Source organism: Danio rerio, chromosome 22, assembly GCF_049306965.1.
Source record: "Danio rerio strain Tuebingen ecotype United States chromosome 22, GRCz12tu, whole genome shotgun sequence".
Taxonomy (NCBI): Eukaryota; Metazoa; Chordata; class Actinopteri; order Cypriniformes; family Danionidae; genus Danio; species Danio rerio.
The window spans coordinates 22335129-22362778 of record NC_133197.1 but is presented as its reverse complement, the minus strand read 5'-3'; the positions used below and the strand labels follow the sequence as shown (position 1 = coordinate 22362778).

The 27650-nt window shown below is 35.2% G+C and overlaps 2 protein-coding genes across 11 annotated transcripts in view; both read right to left on the bottom strand.

Moving 5' to 3' along the window:
* The window catches only part of LOC101884238 (adhesion G protein-coupled receptor D2), a 139031-nt gene that overhangs the window by 109429 nt on the left and 1952 nt on the right, over window positions 1-27650 (bottom strand). For 8 of the 10 annotated variants that reach the window (XM_073937821.1, XM_073937816.1, XM_073937817.1 and 5 more), the window contains exons 5-20: window positions 26692-27333; window positions 26191-26343; window positions 20967-21037; window positions 20511-20783; window positions 20304-20415; window positions 19944-20081; window positions 19755-19860; window positions 18327-18438; window positions 17414-17469; window positions 17206-17332; window positions 15670-15773; window positions 12235-12337; window positions 10804-10957; window positions 8333-8466; window positions 2332-2447; window positions 875-995 (exon numbers count right to left, since the gene is read on the bottom strand). In XM_073937821.1, coding sequence (XP_073793922.1) covers window positions 875-995; window positions 2332-2447; window positions 8333-8466; window positions 10804-10957; window positions 12235-12337; window positions 15670-15773; window positions 17206-17332; window positions 17414-17469; window positions 18327-18438; window positions 19755-19860; window positions 19944-20081; window positions 20304-20415; window positions 20511-20783; window positions 20967-21037; window positions 26191-26343; window positions 26692-27333 — 2522 coding nt within the window. Of the gene's footprint in view, window positions 1-874; window positions 996-2331; window positions 2448-8332; window positions 8467-10803; window positions 10958-12234; window positions 12338-12960; window positions 13938-15669; window positions 15774-17205; window positions 17333-17413; window positions 17470-18326; window positions 18439-19754; window positions 19861-19943; window positions 20082-20303; window positions 20416-20510; window positions 20784-20966; window positions 21038-26190; window positions 26344-26691; window positions 27334-27650 lie in introns of those variants that run through there. The other 2 variants (XM_073937824.1, XM_073937825.1) reach the window with 2 other exon arrangements.
* On the bottom strand, window positions 2929-6487 carry LOC141380324 (uncharacterized). Its single transcript, XM_073937826.1, has 2 exons — window positions 5412-6487; window positions 2929-5330 (listed from the first exon to the last, which is right to left on the bottom strand). The coding sequence occupies exons 1-2, from the start codon at window positions 5857-5859 to the stop codon at window positions 2962-2964; spliced, it is 2817 nt and encodes a 938-aa protein (XP_073793927.1). The 5' UTR covers window positions 5860-6487; the 3' UTR covers window positions 2929-2961.

Below are 27650 nucleotides of genomic sequence, written 5' to 3'. Positions count from 1 at the left end.
ATTGTAATAATACAAATAAATGTATACAATGTATAAATAATACATTATTAAAGGAATATGTTGATGAATAGAGGTGATTGTAAAAAAAAAGAACTAAATAAAAAGGGTATGATGAAATTTCAGTTAATTAAGTAAACTAAGTAAAGTATGTTTTGGGTCTGTGTTATAAGAAGGAAATGCACCAATGGTGAATTAACCATTAAATATGTAAAAGATGTCAAAAGGATGAAATATGTCTCATTTAAAAAGAAGAGATAAGTAATAGAAGAAATAAGTTGAAGAAATAGATTAATGATGTGTGGTAATGGTGTTAATTAAACAATAATAAGATAGCACTTTATCCTGCTCCATTTCGAACATGATGAAACGTATTTTGCTTAAAGAATTTAACTGTATTTTTTTGGTGTTCGAAATAAATAAATAAAATTTAAAAACAAAAATCAAATATATATTATGCAATGACACTTGTTTTCTTAGAAATAAATAAGTCAATTACGTTTTTGACGGATACTTTGTTAAAAATTTTATTATATATATATATATAAAAAAAAAATATATATATATATATATATATATATATATATATATATTTATATATATATATATATACATATATATATATAATTATTTTTTAAATATAATACAATTTTTTATGTATCCTTCAATACTATATTGTATTGAATAAATATATATATTCAATATATATTTCAATATTCAATATTTCAGAGGGTTAATTTACACTGGTAAATCTATAAACGGAATTGAACATTCTCATAACTTTCATGCAGTGCTATATTTCAATAAAACTGAAAAAAGTAATGGAGTTAAACCCAGACTGTGTGCGAGTGAGTGAGTGTGAGAGAGACACTCTTACCTGCAGTGAGTTGAGAAGACTAAAGACGTAAGCGATGACCACGGAGAACGGCACCAGCACACCGCAAAGCCACGTCAGGCCCAGGATCGGCAACAGAACCAGCACAGCTTTCACAGCCGCCCTGAAACACACAAAACACACACATAATCAGATCTGATACGACGGAATTAGCTGATTTCAATCATGCATACTTGTACACACAAACTCTCTCCGTAGCTTTTTACACTGCTAAAAGAGAGATTCCGGGGGTCATTCCCAGCACAACGGGAGCTGCTGCTTATTCTCACATTGTGACAATTTCCACGCTAAATGGCTTTTAATTCTGTTTAGTGTAAAATTACCTCGCTAGTCAGGTAACCGCTAAAGCGAACCAGCTGCGGTGCGGACTGGCCCTGCCAAGCAGAGGAAACGTGTGTTTGATTTTCCTTGGGTTTGACCAGCGGCTTTCAAGCATCACATTGATATTTCTGCACACACGGAGGCCTCAGCGACTGCTGCCGGAGGTCGAAACGCTGGGGACGGGTGGCAGCTTAATTTGCGTTGTGGTTATTTACGGTCTCAAGGAGACGCCGAATCTATAAACTAACAGGGGGATCTGTATAAACGGCTGCTTTTAAAAATATATAACGGCGGATTGCTGTTTTATAGTTTAAGATTTATGTTAAAAAAACCCAACCTGTCAATTTTGAGATTTTAGAAACACTTATTATTAAAATGCTTATTGTAAACATCCAAATTAGCCTTTTAGGTGTATTTTGTTGCTCCTAATCGATTTGTGTTTGTTGATTTTGAGTACAGTGTTTATTTTTAATGTTTAGTTTTCTCAAAACAATCATGTTTTTAATCCTGTGATAAAATCAGTAACATTATTACTTAGTATCATACATAATTTGCCTGATAACATATTGTACAAAATAACTTGTGAATTTTTTTTCTCTCATTCTATTTTATGAATTATGGAGTGATTAAAAAATAGATTTCCCAAATCTACTCTGTAAAAACCTTTCATTCAAATATGTAAAAAAAAATTCAATGATCAGGTTTCTGTGCTAGAATTGCATGCAAATGAGCACATATTTAATTAATTGATGCCTAATTTGCATATTTAAACATAACATTAATAAAAACGCGTACTAAAATAATTCTGAATATATTTAATCAACTGAGAAAAAACTAATATTATTATTATTTTCCTGTTCACCTGTAGTTTCTTACCTTAAAGTAGCAAAAAAACAATACATTTGATGTTGAAATAAGCGTTAATGTGCAAATAGATCATTTTAATAAAAAAACAGAATGAGTGAGGATCAATCTGACTCAGGAACAGCTGAACTTAGCTGTGAAAGGGTGCCTCCATGTGGCGAAGCGTTAGACAAAAAAAGTAGTCTAATGGAGCGCTGAGGAATGATCTAATGAGGGTAACGTGTGTTAATATGAAAGAAAGAGAGCCGTCTTGCCTGATCTGCTCAGAGATTTGCTCTTCAGGACTGTTATTGAGGGCCATCATTAAAGATCTCCTCTTGGCGGTGGCGATGGTGATCACCACTACACGGGTCAGAATCATGATGTTCACCTGAAATGCACAGAAGCAAATAATAAAATAATTAACACATAAATACAGGTGAAGTCAAAATTATTAGCCCTACTGTGATTTTTTCTTTAAGTATTTCCCAAATGGTGTTTAACAGAGAAAGGGATTTTTCACAGTATGTGCAATAATATTTTTCTTCTGGAGAAAGTTTTATTTGTTCTATTTCGGATACAATAAAAGCAGTTTTTAATTTTTTTAATCCATTTTAAGGTCAATATTACTAGCCCTCTTAACCTCCTTAACTCTGCGAATCTGGTACCATTTACATTTACATTTTACATTTAGTCATTTAGCAGACGCTTTTATCCAAAGCGACTTACAAATGAGGACAAGGAAGCAATTTACACCACTAAGAGCAACAATGAATAAGTACTAAAGGCAAGTTTCAGGTCTGTAAAGTCTAAGAAGGGAAGTGTTAGTAATTTTTTTTTTTTTTTTTTTTTTTTTTTTTTTTTTTTTGTACAGTTAGTGTGATATTCAAATAGGCAATTGCAGATTAGGAAGTGAAGTGGAGACTAAATAGTTGAGTTTTTAGTCGTTTCTTGAAAATAGCGAGTGACTCTGCTGTTCTGATGCAGTTAGGGAGTTCATTCCACCAACTGGGCAGATTGAGCGTGAGCGTTCGCGAAAGTGATTTTTTTCCTCTTTGGGATGGAACCACGAGGCGACGTTCATTCACAGAACGCAAGTTTCTGGAGGGCACATAGATCTGCAGAAGTGAGTGCAGATAAGAAGGTGCTAGGCCAGAAGTCACTTTGTAGGCAAACATCAGAGTTTTGAATTTGATGCGAGCAGCAACTGGCAGCCAGTGCAAACGGACTAGCAGCGGAGTGACATGTGCTCGTTTAGGTTCATTGAAGACAACCCGTGCTGCTGCATTCTGGAGCAGTTGAAGAGGCTTGATAGAGTTAGCTGGAAGCCCAGCTAGTAGAGAGTTGCAGTAATCCAGTTTGGAGAGAACAAGAGCTTGAACAAGGAGTTGAGCTGCATGTTCAGATAAGAAGGGTCGGATCTTTCTGATGTTATAGAGTGCAAATCTGCACGATCGAGCAGTTCTAGAAATGTGGTCAGAGAAGTTTAGTTGGTCATCAATCGTTACTCCAAGGCTTTTCACCATTTTGGATGCAGTAATGGTTGCCCCATCCATCTGGATTGAAAAGTTATGGTGTAGAGTCGGGTTGGCAGAAACTACAAGCATTTCCGTTTTTGCGAGGTTCAGCTGAAGATGATGATCTTTCATCCAGTGTGAAATATCCAACAGGCAGGCTGAGATACGAGCTGGAACCGAGGGATCATCAGGATGAAAAGAGAGGTATAGCTGGGTATCATCAGCATAGCAGTGGTAGGAGAATCCATGTCTCTGGATGACTGGTCCTAGAGATGATGTGTAGATGGAGAAGAGAAGTGGCCCAAGAACAGAGCCTTGAGGTACCCCAGTGTTTAGATGCTGTAGGTTGGACACCTCTCCCCTCCAAGACACCCTGAATGACCTGTCAGAGAGGTAAGATCTGAACCATTGTATAACAGTGCCCGCAACGCCCAGTGACTCAAGCGTAGATAGCAGGATCTGGTGGTTGACAGTGTCAAAAGCAGCTGACAAGTCCAGCAAAATGAGGACTGATGCTTTAGAGTCTGCTTTAGCCAGTCTGAGATCCTCCACGACCGAGAGCAGGGCAGTCTCAGTTGAGTGGCCTTTCTTAAAGCCGGATTGCTTGTTGTCCATGAGATTGTTTTGAGTAAGAAAGTCCAGGACTTGATTGAACACTACTTTCTCCAGAATCTTGGCCATGAATGGAAGCAGGGATACTGGTCTGTAGTTTTCAAGTAGCGTATGGTCCAGGTTGGGTTTCTTTAGCAGTGGGGTTACCCTAGCCTGCTTAAATGTAGTGGGGAATAAACCAGAGTCAAGAGATGTGTTAATTATGTGAGTCAGTGTTGGTATGACTGCAGGAGAGATGGCTTGCAAGAGATGAGAGGGAATGGGATCGAGTGGACAGGTGGTTGCATGGCTAGATAGCACAAGTTTGGACACCTCAGACTCAGAGAGCTGAGAAAAAGAGGTGAGTGTGTGTGGTGTTGGTGTTGTATCTTGCGTGTTTGTTGTAGGTGCAGCAAATTGAGCACTGATTTTTGCAGTTTTGGTGCAGAAGAATGTAGCAAAGTCATCAGTAGTAAGTGTGGAGGATGCGGGTGGAGGAGGAGGATAGAGGAGGGAGGAAAATGTTTTAAAAAGTAGGCGAGGATTAGTGGCATTGTTGATTTTCAGACGGTAATACGTCTGCTTTGCAGAAGTAACCTCAGCTGAGAAAGAGGACAGAAGAGTTTGGTATGTTAAGAGGTGTGCAGGATTTTTAGTTTTCCGCCAAATTCTCTCTGCAGCCCGAAGTTTTGAGCGATGCTCACGGAGAGCATCCGAGAGCCAGGGTGCAGGAGGACTGGCACGGGCTGGCCTGGATGCAAGAGGACATAATCGGTCTAGACATGATGCTAGTGTGGAGCAGAGTGTATTAGTGGCACTGTTCGAATCAAGTGCAGTGAGTTTGCGAGATGGAGGAAGAGAGTCTGAAACAATGGTGGATAGTCTATTGGGTGAGAGAGATCGTAGGTTTCTGCGAAAGGTAACCAGTGTAGGAGTGTGTGGCGGCTCAGGAGTAATGTGGATGTTGAGAGACAGAAGGAAATGATCAGATATTTGTAGTGGAGTTACTATTGTTTGATCAGTGAAGCAGTGTCGTGTGTAAATAAGGTCTAGCTGATTACCTGATTTGTGGGTAGCAGAAGTAGGTGCTCTTTTTAGGTCAAAAGAGGCAAGCAAAGTCTGAAAGTCTGCAGCTTGCGGTTTGTCAACGTAAATGTTGAAGTCACCTAGCACCAATAAGGGAGTGGCAAAATTAGAAAAAGATGAGAGAAGAACATCCAGTTCATCTAGGAAGTGACCTAATTTACCTGGTGGGCGGTAGATGACAACCACATTTATGTAGAAGGGGTGGATAATGGTGACTGCATGGAATTCAAAGGAGCTGATTGTTGGCAGGGACGGTATCAGAGTAAATTTCCATTCTTTGGAAATTAGTAGTCCAGTCCCACCCCCTCTCCCTGTCTGACGAGGAGTGTGGGAAAAAGAGAAATTAGCAGAAAGAGTAGCATGTGTAGCAGTGTCCTCCGGCCTCAACCAGGTCTCAGTTAGAGCCATGAGATTATAGTCAGAATATGTAGCTATGGAGGTAATAAAATCAGCCTTGTTAACAGCTGATTGACAATTCCAGAGGCCCACGGAGAGAGAGAGTTGTGAAATAGTAGATACATGTATTGAACGAAGGTTGTGAGGATTACGCCTGCAGCGCACCTCCCGTGTTTTGCGAGTGTTAGTAACAACAGGAATTAGAAAACACATAATAAAAGTGCACTGACAACAAAAAATAAGTGTAAAGTAAAACAAGAAAGTAAAGTACTCAAGTGCTTTGTCGGTGCCTTTGCTCGGTGGAGTCGCGCAGGTAGAGTCGATGGTCTTTACCCTCGTCGGTCTTCACACGAGGCTGCCGCGACCGCTGCCGCGGTGAACTAGTTGTTTATATAACCCCAAAGCACTAGCTGATTGAATTCAGCTGGACACGCCTCGAGAGTCAAAACAAGGGCCGAAACTGAGGCGGACGACGCGAAACCGCGTTTGCGTTCGCTACACAAGCTCTTATAAAGTGCTTCTCCTGCCGACTAATGCTAGCGTGCTCGCTATATAGTGGTTACCTGGCGTTTGGACACGCCTCCCGAGTCAAAACAAGGGCCGAAACTGAGGCGGACGACGCGAAACCGCGTTTGCGTTCGCTACACAAGCTCTTATAGTAACCAAGGAAACAGTGGCTAAACAACTTCTAGTATTATACACAACTGAAAGCAAGTTTAAATGTCCTACAACTTTACACAAACAGCTGGAAACAAGTCCTCAAACCATACACAACAACTGAAACAAATCTTAAATGTACTTACAGGCTGCTGGTCTAGATGCTGATAAAGTGCTTCTCCTCCAGGTCCAGGTCCATAACATATTTTACTTCTGCATTCTTGAAATTTTAAAGGTCCGTACCGGCCCAATACCCCCATAAGTAGTTTTGTTTTCTCATCAGTTAGAATATAATAACTTTTGCATAGATTATGATGGAGACATTTTTTTATTTTTTCTATGATTACTGATATGTGCGGGAACCTATAAAAATAATTACAGCAACCTAGACTGCACAAAACCTAAAAGGTCTTCTTTTTTTTAGAGGGGTTTATTATATTATAACACAGGCAACATATACAATTATTTTAATCACTTTCAACAGTGTTTAATAAAAATTCAAAGGGTTTTCTTTGAAATGATACCAACTTAATGTGGATTTAGGAAGCTTTTGAATTTGGGTAGGCAAATTTCAGACGGAAACCCCAAAATAGCACTTGACTTTAAGAATATTTTTTTCGAAGGTCTACAGAACAAACCATTGTTATACAATGACTTGCCTAATTACCCTTACTTGCTTAATTAACCTAATTAACCTAGTTAAGCCTTTAAATTGCACTTTAGGCTGAATACTAGTACCTTGAAAAATATCTAGTCAAATATTATGTACTGTCATCACGGCAAAGATAAAAGAAATCAGTCATTAGATATTAGTCAGTTAAACTATTACGTTTAGAAACAAAATATTACAGGGAGGTTAATAATTCAGTCTAATAATTCTGACTTCAAATGCAAATATAATAGACACAAACACTTAAATTACAATAAACATGCATACAGATATTTCTAAGTATAATAAACAGAAAATATATATAAGTATGCATATAGTGTATTAAAGTATATAATGTACTAAAGCAATGTAAATGACATATACATATTTAAAAACACACATTTACATGCATATTCATTATTATCATACAAAGTAATAAATCAGAATTATATACTATAAATATTATTATAGATGACATATTCACAATAACAGCATGTGTTACTTTATATACATGTCTGTGTATCTGCATCAAAGCTATCAGAACAAATAAAATCCTAAATAAAAGTTTGTATTTTTATAATATGTGTGTGTATGTGTGTAAACTGTGTATATCGACTTCTTCTACATTTATATATACAAACATATATACAAACACAACATTCAAAAATGTACAAAGCAAAAATATTAATATATTATTTGTATTATTTACAGTTGAAGACAAAATGATTAGCCCTCCTGTGAAACTTTAATTTTTTTCAAACATTATTCCACGAGCTGTTTAACAGAAAGATGTTTTCAACACATTTTTAAGATAATAGTTTTATTAAGGTATTTCTAATAACTGATTTCTTTTGTCTTTGCCATGATGACAGTCCATAATATTTTACAAGACACTAAGTTAATTAGGTTAAGTTAGGTTAATTAAGCAAGTCTGTAGTTTGTTCCGTAGACAACCAAAAAATTGAATGGAGCAAATAATAAATTGCTTTAAAAATTAAAAATAAGACTTTTTCCATAAGAAAAAAAATACACTTATATATTTAATATACTTATACTTAAATATTAATATATACTGTGATAAAAACATGATAATAACTACTGTGAAAAATTTTCCTTGCTCCGTTAAACATCACTTAGGAAATATTTGAAAAAGAATAAAACGTTCACAATAATACATTTGCCTTTAACTGTACATATGAATATTTATATATAAATATGAATTGAAAACAAATATATACACTGTACATGAATGTGTGTATTTATATAATAAAAAATACACTCCAAACACACTTTATTTTGGATATGGTTAAATAACTAAATAATTCATTGAGCATTTGTATTTTAAAGTGTGAAACAGTAATAATAGAAGTAAGGGCACACCATAATAATGAAGATGACGGGTCCTGCGAAGCCCCATATGACGCCGTTCTGAACACTGAGCCAGCAGTGACCATCAGCAGTGTATTTCCCAGAGGCAGAGGCCAGTGTGATGGTGACGATCAGCACTGGCAGACCTGTCAAACAACACACATTTCTATAATACAAATGACTGACTGTGACGGGGAATAAATTATACAAATTAACCAAACTGCATTTGGAAACGAGTGACACAGCAGTTTTCAGAGGCATTGTTTAACTAGTTTGATCATTTTGGTCTTTATTATGATCAGTATATCTGCTTTTCCTTTACTAAGGACCTGTTATTGCACTTTTTAAAAGAGGCAAAATCTTTTTAAAAGAGGTTTCTGATGTCCCTAAAGTGTTTATGTGAAATTTCAGCTCAAAATACACCACAGATCATTTTTTAAAACTCCTAGAAACTGCCCATAATAGCTTTCATCATAATTGTACCTTTTGGTGACTGTCACTTTAAATTCAAATGCTCGCAGCCAGTGGGTGGAGCTACAAATGCCTGTGCTTCAGTGAGATCGTCACTAATGGGCGGGGCTTTCCTCCTCTGATGACACGTACAATGGGAGAATGTTAATTAAAGTGTTTCTACAGACTGTATTTATGAAGTCTGGTTATGAAAAATTTAATTAATTAATTTATATCATTAGAGCCTGGTTATATTCACACACTGTTGCAACACACCTGTGTTAAGCACCATATAAAAGGGATTTTTGAATAATAGGTTCCCTTTAAGACAAAACATTTTCATTAAGTGTTTTCTTTTTGTCTAACGTAAAGAAAACAATCAAAGTAGTTCACATAAAAAAGTCTAAAATGCAAATTTGCACTTCTTGCTTTTTTATTTAAACTTTAGTTCTTGTTATAACCAATGTATCTGCACAGTTCATTACTTAATGAGACTTCTCATAATCTTTTATCGAATACCATGCCCCCTTGAACAATTTTACTTCAATTTTACTTAAAAGTGGATGGACATCACAATATGGGAGAGAATACTTAAACTCAGCTTTAATTAATTGCCAACTTTAAGGTAAGTCGTTTGACCGCGGCCTTCTTTGAAACACCTCTCAGACATGCAAGCACAGCTATTATCTCTCTGAATTTGGAAACATCAAATTCCTCAAAACTGTTTGCCAAGCTCAGGGTTAAATTTCAGATTTGGAACTACCTATGAAATCTAAAAATTATGAAGCCTAAATTAATTTTATCATGTTGACCGGGCTGATGTCAGGAGTGTTCTATAGGCTGTGCAAAGTAACCAGTAGTCATGCAATGTTAGACCCACCCAGTGCTTAATTTGTGTATAGCAAGATACCCTAAACAGATCGAGGTACAGATCCGGCATGTTACCCAGGGAAGGAGAGGTGTCGCGGACAAAAGTGAGGAGCGGGGGTGGAGGGGCGGGGTGGTGATGTCACGGACAGAAGTGTAGTAGGTTGGTGAGTCGCGGAAAAAAGCGAAGAGCGGGCGGGAGGTGGTGCTTGTGAGAAGGGGGATCAGTAAAATAAGGTGCCGGATCAGATTTTAGAGGTGCCGCATCTGAATCCGGCTTGTTCCAGCACAAATTAAGCCCTGGCCCCATCCTCCTAGTTGTTCTGAATGGTGCACTGCTTTGGAACTGACATTGAGGAGCGGTGCTGTGTGTTAAAGTTATATTTTTTGACACGCTCATCTTAAAAATGTGCCGATCATTTGCAAGGTGCTGTGAAAGACACGAGGCACAAGCTTATTGGTTAAGCACGTCTATTAAGTATGTTGTTTACATTTAAAAACAATTACAAGTAGTGCATTAGAATGGAAAATGCGTCCTGTTATTTCTGTTGCATTTTATCAATGTGTGTTTGTGGATTTCAATTACAATGCATACTTTTTAAAGGCTGTTGTGGGTTTTTTCATAAATTTCCACTTCAGCAACACTCACAAACCGCAGTTTTATTCATATCTGTATTCTGAAGGTTTTTACTGCGGGATTTGTTCATACATAATTTGCCTGATTACATGCAATGTTTTATTCTACCAAAAAGTAAGTTTTTTCTGGATGTTTGCTTATTTATGATCTAAAGAGTGATAAAAATAGATTCACAAAATCACCTCAGCAAAAACCTTAAGAAAAAAGAAAAACATATTTTGAACCTGTCCTCCTCCAATGTTCTGATTTATTAAGCAAATTAGTGCATATTTAATTTGAACGATACTTAATTTCCATATTTAAATGCAATTTTAGCGAATTTATAATACTGATAAAAGTTAGTCATTCCTAATTTAATCAATCTGGTGAGTGTGTTGATAAATATTAGGGTTTTTTTGTGTTAAATGAAATGTGTTTTCATCTTTGTCAAGTATAAAGTACATTCTCTATCAGATCAACAGGTTTTCAGCATAGCTATACCATCAAACCCAACCAGTAACTCAGTATACTGTAGGCAGAGACGCATTACCCCAGCCAATCAGGTAGTAGTATTTCATGTGGCGGTCTTCGCTCAGATTAACGCTCACTACTTTGCTCCAGAGCAGCAGGCCTTCGACCAGCATCCAGCTAAAGGCAGCCATGAAGAACAGATGCATCAGAGCCGCCACAAGCGTACAGGCCACCTACAGGGCAAAGGTCAGAGGGCAGACGCTCAGGGGTCAGCAGGTCAAACGGACTCACAAAGGTGGCCGTGTGTCAGTTCATGCAGTGCCAAGTATAACAGCAACACTAATGTTGTTTTAAGACACTGTCAGCCTGATGGGACTATTTTGTAATTGTTCTGGAAAAAGACTTGAGGACTGGAGCTTGAGGATGGGAGTTAATATAGTAAAGCAAATCAATAAAATATTTTGTATTATATAATAAATATCTTTTAATTAATTGATACATGTATATTACTACTTTTAAAAATAGATATTATATTTTGACACTGATATAAAAGCTGAAAAAACATAAATATATGAAAAAAAATATTTATATGTTATATAAATATGATAACAATATATATATATATATATATATATATATATGAATATTACATAATTGTAATGAAAAGTAATAACAAATGAATATTTGGCACCGTTATATAAAACCTAAATTACATAATAAATGCTAAATAATGTACTAAATTTACTCAAACAAAAAAGAATCAAAATGCAATGCATTTTTATTCTGCTTTTATTAGCTGAAATTAAAAAACTATATTTTTAATAACAATTATATATATAAAAAGCTGAAAAAACTGATTAAAATGTTTGCATTTGCTACTACTAACTGAAATAATAAAACACAAATTTTCTAAAGATATTTATATATTTTTACATATTTATTAACAATATATTATTGTATTATTTTATATTATTATAATTATGAATAAATCATAAAAACAAATTAAATTATATAACTAATGCATAGTAATTATATTATATATAGTTATTATATAATTCTCTATTAATATATAGAAATAATTATATTCTGCAAATTTTAATACTTTACATAAAATGAAGGAGACATAAATATTACTACTTTAATGCTATTGAAAAAATCATATTTATATCCTTTTATAGCTCTTTATAATATGACTAGATTTATTATTTTAATTACATTATGCTATTTTTTATCTTAAATAATAATAATAACAATAATAATAATAATAATAAAAACAGTATAGTGGTGTTGCTACTTTTACCTAAAGCTATATGAAATAACATTTAACAGCTAATAGTGGTTATAAGAATAAAGCTGTTTATTTATATAAAATATTATAAAGCTACATAGATAAAAGTTCATAAACAATACTAAAATAAATGAGCTAATTTTACAGTTTAGAATGAGGGGGCAACTTTAACTCAAGTTTTGAATGTTGTGCACCAAATAAAAGTGTGGAAAAACTTGATACCTTATTATGAACAGCAGATCCACTGCAGAGAAGAACAATCTGAGCACAGGTCAGAGACACAAATAGGTTCTTGTGGACTGATGTACGATCTGATTTCGGGATGCTGTTAAAAAAAAAAAAAAGAAACATTCCTGGTCATATTAATTCACATTTATTTGCTATCGTTATATATATATATATATATATATATATATATATATATATATATATATATATATATATATATATATATATATATATATATATAAATATATATATATATATATATATATATACATATATAATTTTTTATGTATTTATTTATTTATTTAAACATTTTCTTGTAAGACTAAAAATAATACCTGCATAAAAACATCTTTAATTTGTGTTTGCACAACATGAAAGAATTAAGGTAACTTATTAGATTTTACAAATTTAAGTGGATTGAACACAAAACAAACAAGTTTAAAAAAAAAAAAAAATGTGTCGTATCATTTTAAATAAGTAGTTTGAACAAACAGCAAATATCATTTTTTGAGTGTACACTGTAAAAAATGCTGGGTTCCATACAATCAATTTTGTAAAAGAATGAAGTTGTCCCTCAAAAAAACTTCATTTTAAAAAAATGTTAAAGAATTGTGTTGTTTCAGCTCATTTATAATAAGCAGTTTGTACAAATGTTACTATTTTAAGTGTAGTGATCAACAAGTCATAGCTGTACGTTAATTCTCGCTGTCTTGTTCACACCTGCAGTGTGTGGTCTTAATCCAGATGAAGTGGGAGTGTTTGTGGAGGCTGTAAATCTCTGAAAGAATCAGCTTGGTTGATACGGCGCTGATGAAGCTCTTTTGGTTTGAGCCGCTGCTTTAATTAACTCCCCCTGTAATGTCACCATAAAACTTCAGCTTCGGGCTCATTTGGCACCGAGCACTAATTAGCCGATTAGTGGTTTTCAATAAGGATTCGGTCTCAGGACTGAGCGCTATTGACAACCGTGAGGACTGTGATTGTGAGTTCATGTTATGAGTCTATGAGCCCAAACACTCAGGCCACAAAATGAACACGCAAATGAGAGTAACAAAAGGTTCCCGGCGAACAAATGAAACAGTGTTTCTTTTGGTAATTGGCTAACGAGTTTGTTTGTTTGTTTGTTCTTTATTTCTAAGTCGCCATAAAAAATAAACTGAATTATTTACTAAATAGAAGGAAACTGTAATGTTTATTGTTGTATTGTGTGAAAATTAAATTTCCCTTCAATAAAAACTTTATTATTCACTCAATTTATATCACTCTGTCTTTGGCTTGATGCACCCTAAAACTTCTTTGTTGATGATTCTCGCTGTTTACAGGATGTGCAACAGTCTCCTCCAGCACCACAACTCGAAGGCATTGATCTTTCTTCTGTTTGCCTTCTTGATTGTCCAAGTCTCGCAGCCATAGGTTGCTATAGGGAAGATGATCACGTTGAATAGCCTTGCTTTAGTTGCGGTGCTGATATCCTTACTTTTCCAGACGGCATTCATGCACACCAAGGGTTAATCGTCTCTTGATTTCAGGTGTCGTGTCCTCATTTCGGTCAATCTTGGAACCAAGGAATATAAAGTCCTATTCTGTCTCGATTTCTTGTGGATCGTGGATCTTTATGCTGCATCTTCCATTCTCGGAGGTCACCTTCGTGTTTTTGATGTTAAGGCACAACCCCACCTTCTCACTTTCTTCTTGCACTTTCAAGACAAGTAGTAATAATAATTATATATTATTCATTCATTCATTTTTTTTTCAGCTTAGTCCCTTTATTAATCAGAGGTCGACACAGCTGAATGAATCGCCAACTTATTTAGCCTGTTTTATACAGCGAAACACCCATACACATACACTACGACCAATTTATTTTATTCAATTCGCTTATACTGCATGTCTTTGGACTGTGGGGGAAACCAGAGCACCTGGAGGAAACCCACGCGAACACGGACAACATTCCGCTGTAGCGACCCCAGTATAATAAAGGGACTAAGCCGACAAGAAAATGAATGAATGAATAAAAACTGAGCCATAAGTCATAAGCCATAAGTAGGCCCACACAGAATCTGCATGTAGAAATCCGCAGATTTTTATCCCATCATTGATATTCATATTTAGATTATTTGCTTGTGTAAATGTGTGTACATTTCTATTTATTCAGTTTTTAAATTAATTTCAGTAAAAATATTTACTAATATAAATACGTTTCTGTCCTTCAGTAGATATATTATAGAAAAGATTTGCTTTGTTTACCAAATAAGTGGATCTAAATGGATTTGCTTTGTAAAGGTAGAATAAAAGTTTAAAAGTATTTTTTTTTTTCCAGATATTGAGCTTTTAGTTATGATACTATCAAAATCATTGCACACAAATCTGCAGCTTTCTTTTACAATTCAGAGCAAAAAAATGTCTGCAGATTATGTCTGGCCCTACTAATTACTCACTCACTCGCGTATTTGTTGTTTCTTTTGCTTATCACAATAGGAGGAACAGTCAGGGCACTTTTATCATGGATACATCTTTGCATCACAGTTACATTTGAACATAGTCTTTCCCAATCCACATTATGTCTGGCCCTAAAAAATGGTGCCTACAAAGTCTATCAAAATATTTAGTACTTTTAGCATACATTAAGAATAAAAAAGTAGCATATTTAGAATAAATATTTAGGGTGTCACGGTGGCGCAGTAGGTTGCCTGATCACCTCACAGCAAGAAGGTCGCTAGTTTGAGCCTCGGCTGGGTCAGTTGGCATCTCTGTGTGCTGTTTGCATGTTCACCCCATTTTAGTGTGGGTTTTCTCCAGGTGCTCCGGTTTCCCCAACAAGTCCAAAGACATGCGCTATAGGTGAATTGGGTAGGCTAAATTGTCCTTTGTGTGTGTATGTGTGTGTGTGTGTGTGTGTGTGTGTGTGTTTGAATGAGTGTATATGGATGTTTCCCAGTGATGGGTTGCAGCTGGAAGTGCATCCACTGCATTAAACATATGCTGGATAAGTTGGTGGTTCATTCTGCTGTGGCGACCCCAGATTATTAAACTGACTAAGCCGAAAAGAAAATGAATGAATGAGAATAACTATTTAACAAATTTTGCATATAATAAAAATGTTAGTACTAAAAACAGTGCAAAAAAATTACAAAAATGTAAATAAAATTAATGAAAAACAAAAGCTAATTTAAATAACACAACGTTTACAAAATAAATAATGCAAAACCATTTGATTAAGAGCTTATTTCTCCAGTTTTTTAATAAAATAATGTATATAAATCTTTATAGCTACTAAAAAATAATTTAGCACCAGTTGAAAAAAATATAATAATTTTAGGCGTATTGGTGGCACTTTTGACCCCCATTACAGTCCTCAGGAAGCCAACACTAGAAGTCAGACATGATAAAGACGGTGAATGATGCGGTGTATGGGTGAAAAGCACTTACTCCAACACGGTAAACAGCATCAAGGTCACCAGCAGTGCACAGAGAGACGCTCCAGACCCGATAAACGTCAGCTTCGTCAGAACACTCTCCTCTGTAGCGCTCCACTGTGGAGAAAACGCCATCAAAACACAATTGTGGAGCCATTATGCTCATATACTGATATGAGAGATATATATATGTTTTAGTAATGTAATGCCTGTTTAGGATTAAAGTAAAATCATACTTGCTGTTTATAAAGTTTTACAGAGGACATATACATATAACGCTGGATGCCAATTCACTAAGGCTTTATTTAGGACAATTGTAAGCTAACAGTGACCTCTACTGGACAGATTGTGTTAAAACAGATATTCAATGTAACATTTAAAAACGCACAATCATTTTTCATTTCATTACAAAACATTTTATAAGGAATAATTATTTTTAGGAAACATTATCTTATATTCAAAGCTTCATATATTTATATGAAAAAAAATAGCAACATTATTATACAGGGAATGTTATAACTTTAAAAAACAGTTTTCAATTTTATTATACATTCAAATGTATTTTATTAATATTGTATTGCTAATATGCTTATCTGCCTCTTTTATTTCTTGTTTATTTTGGCTGTGTATATATATACATACATACATACATACAGTTTAAGTCCGAATTATTCGTTCCCCTCAATTATTAGCCCCCATTTATTTTTACCCCAATTTCTGTTTCTGTTTTGTTGAAAAGATTTTTAACACATTTCTAAACATAATAGTTTGAATAACTCATTTCTAAAAACTGATTTATTTTATCTTTGCCATGATGACATTAAATAATATTTGACTAGATATTTTTAAGACACTTCTACACAGCTTAAAGTAACATTTAAAGGCTTAACTAGGTTGATTAGGTTAACTAGGCAGGTTAGGGTAATTGTCAAGTTATTGTATAATGAAGGTTTGTTCTGTAGACAGAAAAATTAGCTTAAAGGGGCTAATAATTTTGACCTTGCGTTTAAAGTGTGTATAAGTGAGTGTTTTTACTGTAATATGATAATTTAAATTTTAATTAATAACAAATCAATAATTTAATATAAAATTCATTATTAAAAAACATTTAAAATTATATTTTTATTTCATTTTGATTCACATTTTTATTTCAGAGCTTTATTAAATAAAATGACAAATGAAATGTATTTTATCTTAATTTAAAATCTCACTATTAATACAAAATTATAAAGCAGCAATGTTTATCATTAGTTTTTTACATATTAATTTAAATGATGCTGACATTTATGCATTGCATCACAGAAATAAATGAGATTTTAAAACATTACAACAGAAAACTGTGATTTTACCCATTTTAAATAATTGACAATATTTAAAATATGTAATAATTACATTTAAAAGATACATAAAATATGCTATTAATATAATATTTGCACATGTGAGCAGATTGTAACTAATATAATTTATTTGACATTTATTATTCCATTAGTTAAGAAATCTTTGTCTACAGCATGCAATTGGTTACACTTCTAACACACTATAAACATACCCGTGACTCCATATAATTTATGAGGACAGCAAAATTGGTGGTGTGGTTGCAAAAGCAGGAAGTGACATCAAGAGGTGAAGGCACCACTCTGCACCCTTTGTTGGACCAAGCACTTGTATGACCCGGCCTGTGAACACAAAATCAGACTTACAGAAGACCTGATGTAATATAACAGAAACCAAATTAACAACATGATTATATTACTTACATCAAGCCAATATTCCAGAAGACACAGACGGGAGTAGCATGTTTGGAGTATTCAGTCTTAACCAATAAAAATAAGGAAAAATTGTCAAAGTAATATTAATTTAGTATGACTGATGTATTATTCATTTTTCATTCATTTTCATTCGGCTTAGTGCCTTTATTCATCCGGGGTTGCCACAGCAGAATGAACCGCCAACTTATCCAGCATATGTTTTACAGAGCGAATGCTCTTCCAGCTGCAACACAGTACTGAGATGGATACATACACACTCATACACTACAGTCAATTTTTAGTTTATTCAATTAACCTACAGCGCATATGTTTGAACTGTGGGGGAAATCCAAGGAGGAAACCCACGCGAACACGGGGAGAACAAGCAAACTCCATTCAGAAATGCCAAATGACTCAGCCGGGACTCGAACCAGCAATCTTCTTGCTTTGAGTCGACAGTGTAAGCACTGAGCCATCGTGTCGCCTCATATATTAAGCGATAGTTGATTTATTTATTTATTTATTTATTGATATAGTCAAAAAAACTACATATTTGATATATAAAACAAAACCAAACCAAAATGTACAAAATAATAATAAATTATAAAAAAATAGTTTCAGACACAAAACATTTAGTACAGTTGCAATTCTTTTATTTAATTTTTTTATTAATTTATTTTAAGATAAGCATTATTTACTGAGTTTATAGCTCACTGACTACTATAAGGGTTTATCTTAAACATAGAGCCTCCCTGATTCCATTAAAACACCTGACAGCAGTCTGCTCAAATCTGTCAATCACTTTTCATCTCGACCAATAGCAGGGTTTGGGGTATGACTGCTATCCGCTACATGCTTGGCTTGCACCGTTTTTTTTTTTTTGTTTGTTTGTTTGTTTGTTTTGTTTGTTTGTTTGTTTTACCTGAATCCCAGAGGATAAAGTATACTGGACAGACACAGGAATATTTTCTGCTCTGGGAACATCCCGCACTGTCGCTGAGATCACTGCTGTGGCCAGCTGACCAGTGTGATGCCTGTGAATAAATAAAAAAAACAAGTGTGTTAAACTGATGAAAAAAAATGTATGAAATAAAACATATTTATCATAAAGCTTTTTTTTTTTCCTAATAATGATAACAAACATAATTTGCTAAAAGCGTTTTTTTTTTCTATTCTGGTTTAGTTAATAATAAATAATTGACATTAAAACCACCAATGATGGCAAGTCATTGCCTTTAATTCAACCATTCATTCAATCGATTCATTTAAATGGCTTATTAATGAATTAATAATTGACTCAAACAGCTCAAAAGCAAAATCATTCTGGAACAAAACACAACAGTATTGTTCTTAGAGACAAATGTTCTACTTCTGCTTTGTTAGAAAATTTTCTAGAACATTTTAATATAACAGACAATGTAATGTCTAAAATGTAAACTATTATTTTTTTTTTAGTTGAACAGTTCAAATCAATATCAGATCTGAAATGATCCATGCTTATATTTTACAAAAAGTGCTCCTGCTAGTGTTTATATAAAACACACACACACACACACACACACACACACACACACACACACCTATACATACAGGGATGTTTTAACTGATAATATGACTGACTGCTAATAGGCTTTGTCATGCAGTGAATGCTTTTGAATTCTCAAAAAAAATTTCCGTTTTGGGATAATACCAGTTCAAACTTAATAAAACCATACACAACAACTTTATCATGGACAAAAAATGTATTACACACCCCTAAAAGTGGCTGCTTTTGTCTCGCATCCTTCAGGATGTCATGTTTTGTGTTCAACAAAATTATAAAAAAATTCATAAAAACTACATTCAAATCCGTCAATCAATTTTCAGCTTGACCAATTACAGAGTTTGAGGGTGTGGCTACATGACAAAACCTTCATTATTAATTTTCCTTCGGCTTCCTTCTATTTCAGAGATCACAACAGCGGAATTAACCACCAACTATTCCAGCATATGTTTTACTCAGCGGATGACCTTCCAGCTGCAACCCAGTACTGGGAAACACACACTCATACACAACGGCTAATTTAGTTTATTCAATCCCCCAAAGCGGAGCACCCGGAGGAAACCTATGTGAACATGTGGAGAACATGCAAACTCTACACAGAAATGCCTCCTAGTGCAGCTGGGACTCGAACTTGTGACCTTCTTGCTTTGAAATGAATGTGGTAACCACTGAACCACTGTGCCGCCCCCATTCCAAAACAATATATATGATATTATAGACAAAAAACGAAATACACCCCCTAATTGTGCATTAGGATGAAAAGATTAAAGTTTTAGGTATGAAGACATTGAGTTGGCTCTTGCTGACCTCTTGCCGTCTGTCAGTTGTTCAGCAGTGGTTTTGACCTCCAGTCTGGACAAGATCTCAGCCAGGTTACTGTAGTACGTATGAATCAGCATCACTTCCTTATGGCCTGTTAGCGACAGATGCTTTTTAAAAACATTTGGCATGACATTTATCTTCTGAAATCAATCAAAACAATCCATACCATCTTACCTAAAGTAAAGACTCTCTGCATTTCAGACTCTGGTATGATGATTTCATCATGGCTGCCAAACTGACCGCCGTGAACTGAGGGCTTGAAAACACAACCGCAGCTCACCTGAGCCAGTTGTCGCGGCTCCAGATGGATATCTAGGGAAGCAATTGGTCTCTTGACTCTTGATATAACAAGCCGTTATTGTTACTTGTATGTTTTGTATGATAGGACAACTAAAAAAGCAATGGCTAATTATTAACACCTGTTCAGAACAGACTTTGTCTTTTTTACTCTAAAACCTCTCAAGGAAACATATATTGACTCTTTATTTTTTGATATGCTACCTCGTCATGATAAATGAGTCAAAAACACTGTACCCATGCTCTTTGTTGACATTGTGAAGCTTTGGTGTTCGGCCCAGAGCTCATCCGCCAGAATCCATAACTGCTTGTCAATATTTTCTATAATTGTCAATGGTCCGGGGTGATCCTAAAAAAAAAAAACAGAAAAAACCCTAATAAACTTGAATTCTAAAACAGTAGGGTTTTATCCAACTTTCAGTCCCACAAACAAACTTCACGTACTTTCAAATCCTCCCACTTTTCGGCCATATTGGGGTCAATGAGCCTGCTGACTAGTTCTAGGTTATTGCGGATCATGGATTTGAAGAGTTCAGCAGGAATGCCTATTTTATTGAGTTGAGTGGCTTTCTCTATGGTTTCAGTGAGGTACAGAAGATCAGAAGGTGTTATGATTTCTGCATTGCTGTCCAGAACTCTCAATACTGCGCTCAAGAGGGAAATATGACGAGTCAGTTCGTTCTCAGAGAAAAAGGTCGCATTTGCATTTTCAGTATCCTGTGGAAAAAAAAGGAAGATTATGTAAGATCGAGTCATTTAACTCTGAGTTGAAATATTCAATGTAAGGCTAAAAAAATGATAAGGAAATGAATTTACAAGAGTAAGGAATAGTTTCTTGGTGAATTCTGAAAGTTTACAGTGCACCTAATAAAAATAAGTCATGAGCTCTGTTTAACTCACGGGTTTGGAATGAAACTCGCTGCTGACTTTGGAGAAGAATGAAGTCCCTGGAAAATCAAAGTCCAGCTGCACTGAAATGAAAATACACAAGAATGCATTACAGCACAAAAAGAAACAGTATTTAGACAGTGCCTGGCTCTAAAAATACAGTAAGTTATCAGATGTAGCATGTATTGACAGATACGTATTCTTGGCTATATTGTGGGGTGACACAATGGTGCAGTGGGTAACGCGATGTTTGCATGGGTTTCCTCCGGGTGCTCCGGTTTCCCCCACAGTCCAAAAATATGTGGTATGTGTGAATTGAATAAGCTAAATTAGCCTCAGTGTATGTGTGTGAATGCAAGAGTGTATGGGTGTTACCCAACGTTGGGTTGCAGCTGGAAGAGCATCCGCTATGTAAAACATATGCTGGATAAGTTGGCGGTTCATTCATCTGTGGCGACCCCTTATGACTAAAGGAACTAAGCCGAAAAGAGAATGAATGAATAAATGGATAAATGGTTATAATGTGTAACCATGTTTCATAATTCACATTTTTTCTTGAAGCTTAAAAATAGCCGGTATATTTAGCAAAGATTTACAGCTTGTATCAAAATTACCTAGTTAGTTATGAGAGAGGAGCAATATTAGTCTGGTTCCATGTATGGTATGGTTGTATGGAACTTCATGCGAATGCTTCGCAATTCATCAGGATGCAAAATATCAGTTGTTACTTCAATTTTGTTGGAACTTTAAGCCAGTACCGTCGCAAGCTTAACTGGTGCTCTAGGCAAACAAGGATTGTGTCCCCCTCACGATGTTCATGAGGGATGAAGCAATGTTTCACAGACAAAAGTGAAGAGCCACCCCTAGCAAAATGCTGCCCTGCCGATCACCCATATTGCCCATGCCTAAATGTACTGCTTTAAGCATTGAGTTTTTTATACACCGGGTTGTAAAATCATGTTCTGTATCACTGCATATGTTTGATTTTCATTAGTGATTTGTGCATGGAGATACAATCTTCTGAATTTGTGCTGTAACCAATCTATGAAAATTACAAAACCAATTTGATAATATAAACAAGCAGAAAAATGACTCGGTTCAGTCGGTTGTGAACAGTATTATATAGTGCACTTGTGTAATAACAATAGACTTCCATTCATATGCACACGCATGCAACAGACCGGAAACACAAGCTCATGCGACAAGTTTCGCAGTTGCAAACTTGGTGAACTCTGACCTGCGAAGTCACATCATGTGACTGCATAAGACCAATTAAAGATTAAAACATAACCTGAGTGTACAAAAAGTTTAAATATGGACCAATCGCTCGCTTTTTAAAAAGTTTAATCATCTTGTTTAATCCCACCCCTTTTCGCAGCATCATATGACAGAACTTAACATGCTCATACTCTAGTGTAACCACAGCATAAGTCAGCGAACAATGCAAATATGTGTATAACAGCTAGGGATGCAACGATTAACTGATTTCTTTATTAACCACACTTTCATTTTCCATGGTTAATTAATGGTAAAGGCTTATTAACACCATGTTTCTGCACAGAACAAACTGCTGCAACTAAACAAAGTTATGCCAACTAGGCTTGCCACGATAGACGGTGTTGACGGTGATACCGGTTTTAAGATGCAACACCGGTGACATCACGTTTCCACCATGACACCGTCCCCACATTTGTTTTTTTTATTTGTTGTTTTTTTATTAAATATTCATTTAAATTAAATGGAAAATATAATTCGTAATAATTTACTTAAGATGAGAGCATGCATTAATTAAAATCACATAGCAATGCATCATATTTCATTTATCACGTGACGAGAAGAAATATGCAAGGCATACTCTCATTTTAGAAATCAGGCGACCATCATCTCAATGTTTAATAAATATCTTATTTTTTTTATTAAAACAAGAATGATTTAGCAATGCCACGCCATTGACAAGCCAACTGCAGAGAAACAAAGCAACCATCGCGGCAACCGCAGAGAGCACTTTTTCCAAAGTTCAGCTCTTCGTTTTGCACTTTATTATACGTTTCATGTAAAAAAAATAATAATAATAATAATAAATTATAGGCCTACAAGAGTGGGACCTGTGTGTGCGCGCGTCTTTTATCACCAAGGCCGCTATCTTTTAAAACCCAAAGTTGCTTCGTCTGTCTGGAAATTTTAATAAATGAAAATAATAAATGAAATGTACTATTTTTAATAGATTTTATAAATGAAAAGTTAATTTAAGTGAGCCAATATTAAAAAAAGTTATTATAAAGTAACTGTGAAGTGCAGCTACACATCGAATCTGAGGTCTGATCTCATCACTCTCTCGCTGTCATTCAGACATCAAGACGCCACACAGGTTAAGTCGCAAAACTGAAGCTGGTGCAGCTGACAGGTAGAATAGCTGAAGCCTTTGCGAAATCTGTCAAAATACAGCACTGAAATTAACAGGCACAAATGTCTTTGAGCCAAAAAGTCTATCTTTATCTGTCAAAACGCAATTGGAGCCAATGTGTATGTAGGAGTTGTGTAGCCTATTAATCATATTAATTCTAATAAAATGAAAACCGTGTGCAGAGTTACTGAAGTTTGTCCTGCGCGCTTGCGTTTTTTTAGTTACTTCTTTGGTTTGGTGCGTTAATCTGATCGTTACTATTATTTAAAAGAAGGTAATGATTCGCACTCAATTGCTTCATACTGTTTTTATTTTAACTTTTTCTTACATTTTACGGGTGATAACAGACAATCACCCGTAAAATGTAAGAAAAAGTAAAAATAAAAACAGTATGAAGCAATTGAGTGCGAATCATTACCTTCTTTTTAATAATAAAATGAAAACCAAAATAAAGTATTCACTGCATTTTTCATTTGATAAAAATATACGTAAACGAAAAAAACTCAAAGGGTGACTAGTTTGTATTAATGTGTCTTAATATTAATAAAAATATGCTTAGCCTATTTAAGCTTAACGGTTATATACTGCGCACCACGCTACTGAACTCCAATATCTCTGAGGAAGATTATATTACTCGATAGACAACATTACCTTGAGAGATTTTAAAAATAAAAGATATTTTAAAAAAGGAACAACACGCAAATCGGCAACAAATAAAACATCTTGCCAGGGTATGATGTGTGTAATCCGCCACTGACATTCGAACACCTGTCAACTGCCGCTTGTGAGAGAGAGCTCAAAGCTGGTCTCCATATAACCAAAATAGCAAGATCATGTAGTTATAAATATTTATACATTTACATGTTGTTTAGTGAGATTGTGTGATCTGTATAGGCTGTCTAATCTTTACAGGAGCTGTACACTGACACGTGTGCGGTGATGTTTAGCTCTGATGAGGCGATTTTATTTAGACTGTAGTCTTTAGATTTTTTACATCATGTTTAATTTCTTAACATTTCTTTAATTTTTTTTTTATTTTTAGTTTATATATCAAATTAGTGCTAGCTTGTTTAGTTGTGATCATTATGCAAGGATCATATTTCATATTCGGTTTATTCTTCAATAGCCTATTCGTTAATAATGTATTTTATAAACGGGTTGTTCATAAGGACTAAGCTATTAATATATAATGCATTAGGTTAATTAATACATTGAGAAATTGAAGTCAGGTAGGACAACAAAAGACAACCAAATATGTTCCCCCTGTTGGCAAATGTAACCAAAAAGTATCTTTGCATGTGCGCAACAAGCTGCGCATCAGAGTGTGTTCAGCACCATGGGGAACATAGTGTCCCCCACAAGATCCCATCTTAAGCCAGAGATGGTCAACATATTGGCCAGGATTCCTGGCAAAGAACATGTAAACCTCACCCATAATAAATGCCAATTTACAGTGTTTTTGTTTATTTAAATTTTTTTTTAAGACTGTGTCGACCTTTCATTTTTGTAATGTAATTTCTTTTAAATTTGTTTCTTGTTCATTCGTTTAATCTTATTTAAACTTTGTGCAATTTAATTATTTATCTTTCTATTGTATTTTATTATTTTATTATTTAAAAACATTTAAACAATTGCCGCAAAACTGAAAGTGAAAGTATTATACGCACACATTTATAAGCTATTTAAACGCAGAAATAGGAAACCCCCACCCCCACGGTGATACCGGTATTACCGGTGTTGACACATGTCGATTAACCGGTGGGGAAATTTCCTCATCGTCATAACCCTAATTCCAACTGTGCGCTACTTTAAAGTTCCAAGCTTGTACACCGAGGCTAATACGCATACACACTCGATTAACTATGGCTGAGGCTATTAACTAAGGGCAGTTCATGTAATGTCTCTTGCGCATGAAAGTTAGTTTTTCTTTTCTTGCGTGCATATTGTGAATGATGTGCATACGTGCACGTGGTTCACTCGCTGCACGATGTGTTCACACTTTCCAGGCGCACCTAGTTGAAAGAATGGCATGACTGCGAGTCACATGAAAAGAACTGATCAGTCAGTTTCATATTTTGTATGGAATTTACAAATTTCTACTCAAAAGAGAAAAAAATACAAATTGAAAATACCAAACAAGTTCATATATAGTTGATCAAAAGTGCCTGTCGGAGAGAGGTTCAGCAGCCTTTGACTATATATATGTTCTTTTTAAAAGGGAAATGCTTAGCTTATATGTTGCTTAGATTTACATTAGACAAATACTATATTTTTATTTTTTTTATTTATTTATTCATTGTTCTGTATTTTATTTTCACTTAAAAATCATTACTTATGTTTAATTGCAAAAACTTTTTTCCCTTATTTTTAAATCCAAAAAGAAATGGACCATTGTTTGATTTTTTTTTATTATTTTGTGCTGTATTATTTAGTTACTGAGCAGCAATAAATAACAATTTAAAATATAAGGAGTTTTCAAGTCATTTTCTAAACTAGTAGTGCTCTGAAATTAATAAATACACAATAATCATGCATGGAACTGTGATTATTTCATAGACTATAACAATCAAAATCTATAATTGTTGCATCCCTAATAACAGCCTCCAAATATATTCAAATAGATAAATCTATTAATACAGTACTGAAACATATCACAGAAATTTTGGATGTATTGGCAAATATTGTGTTGCTGTGTAAGAGAGACAATATCAGATTGTATAACGACAAGGAGTTTGATTTGCAGAAATAGTCACAATACAGAAGAAACCTGTTGTTCAGTTTTGTTAGGACTTGTTTTTTGAAAATGAAGAATGCCATAAATCAGGTGATCACCTTTGGGGACCAGACAGACGCTTCCTCTGTGTGTCCAACACGAGTCATTAATCGGTTTCCCACTTACAGGGTCAAAGGTTACACAAGTCTTGTTCGAAAAATTCTGATTCAACCCAGAGATGAGAATTTGGTTTGGTGGTTGACTTCTGGAACCTAAACAAATTACAGATAAAAAAATCATTCAGCAGAAAATGAATCCTTTTGTGTAAATTCATCTGTCTGGGGCCAAGTTTGCGTTTGGTCTGCCAATTTTAAGATGTCAACATGAGTCATAGTTCTTAAGCTCTCCAAGTCTGTAAAGACCATATGTCCTCGCTTCAGAAAAGAGTAAGAAACTCATGACTCATGTGATGGCAAGTGCATGTTCTGAAGGGTGGGTCTTAGGATTACAGAACGGATGAAATATTTACAACCATTACGAATAACGTTTTGCAGTATTATCTTTGGGGAAAGAGTGGAAATTATTACATGAAGGTGCAAGACCACCTGCATTGACTGTACCTTGACATGGCGAGTTCCCTCTACGTGTCTGTAGAGAGGTTTCAATTTCTAGTGCGGATTCATTCCACCTGAAGAACAAGCCAGAAGGAACGGGTGAACAGGTTTTTTCCATGCTTTGGACTTCAGTTTGGAGCAACAAATGATCCCACATGAAAAGCTGCGTAATGTTCCCACAAAGAGCGTTGTTGTTGTTGTTGTAGCCTCCGTAGGTCTCCTGGTCTTGTCCAATCATAAAAAGGCCATCACCTCCGATGTGATTGGTGGAGTTGGGGAAATTCCCAGAACCCACCATTCTTCCATCCACCCAGATGACCCACTCCCCGCTATTCCCAACCCAACTGGCACATACAAAGTGCCAGGAGGCGTCATTGGGAAAGCTGGTTATGTAGGTGGTGTTCAAACCATGCACCAGCAATGCAAGCTGGACGGGTTCGTTACTCACGATCCGTGCTTGGAGTTGAAATTCTTTAATAAATAGCTCTATGGCATATGAGAAGATTGTGGAAAGCCCGTGACAAGTTGGATCTAACTGGAGGTGAGTGCAAACTGTAAGCGCTTCCATGTTTGGGAACTTATAGCGAAGGCGAGCTGATTTCCGGTGTGGCCGCTTAGGGAATTCCAGCATGTATATGTCTGGAGAACCTAGAAACATTTTAGGAAAAAAAATTCAATAATAGAGAAGTTTCAACCCGATCTCACAAAGAAATGTAACTTTTTCACAAACGGTCAGAAAGGTGGCTAATTTGTATGAATTCATAGAATATATTCATATAATTCATGGAAACCTACCTTTCACTTAGATATGAGCAAATCTTGCTAAAATGTATGAATGAGGTCATATAAATTGGGGGTCACCAATCTCGTTCCTGGAAGTCCGGTGTCCTGCAGGGTTTAGCTCCAACTTGCCTCAAGTATACCAAGTAAAACCTTGATTAGCTTGTTCAGGTGTGTTTGATTAG

Bases quoted from the DNA above. Each gene is read 5' to 3' on its own strand.
- LOC141380324 (XM_073937826.1), bottom strand. From the start codon at position 5,859: ATGTGTTTTCTAATTCCTGTTGTTACTAACACTCGCAAAACACGGGAG. The intron at 5,331-5,411 runs GTAAATTAGGTC...TATTGGTGCTAG, and splicing joins TGTCATCTACCGCCCACCAG to GTGACTTCAACATTTACGTT.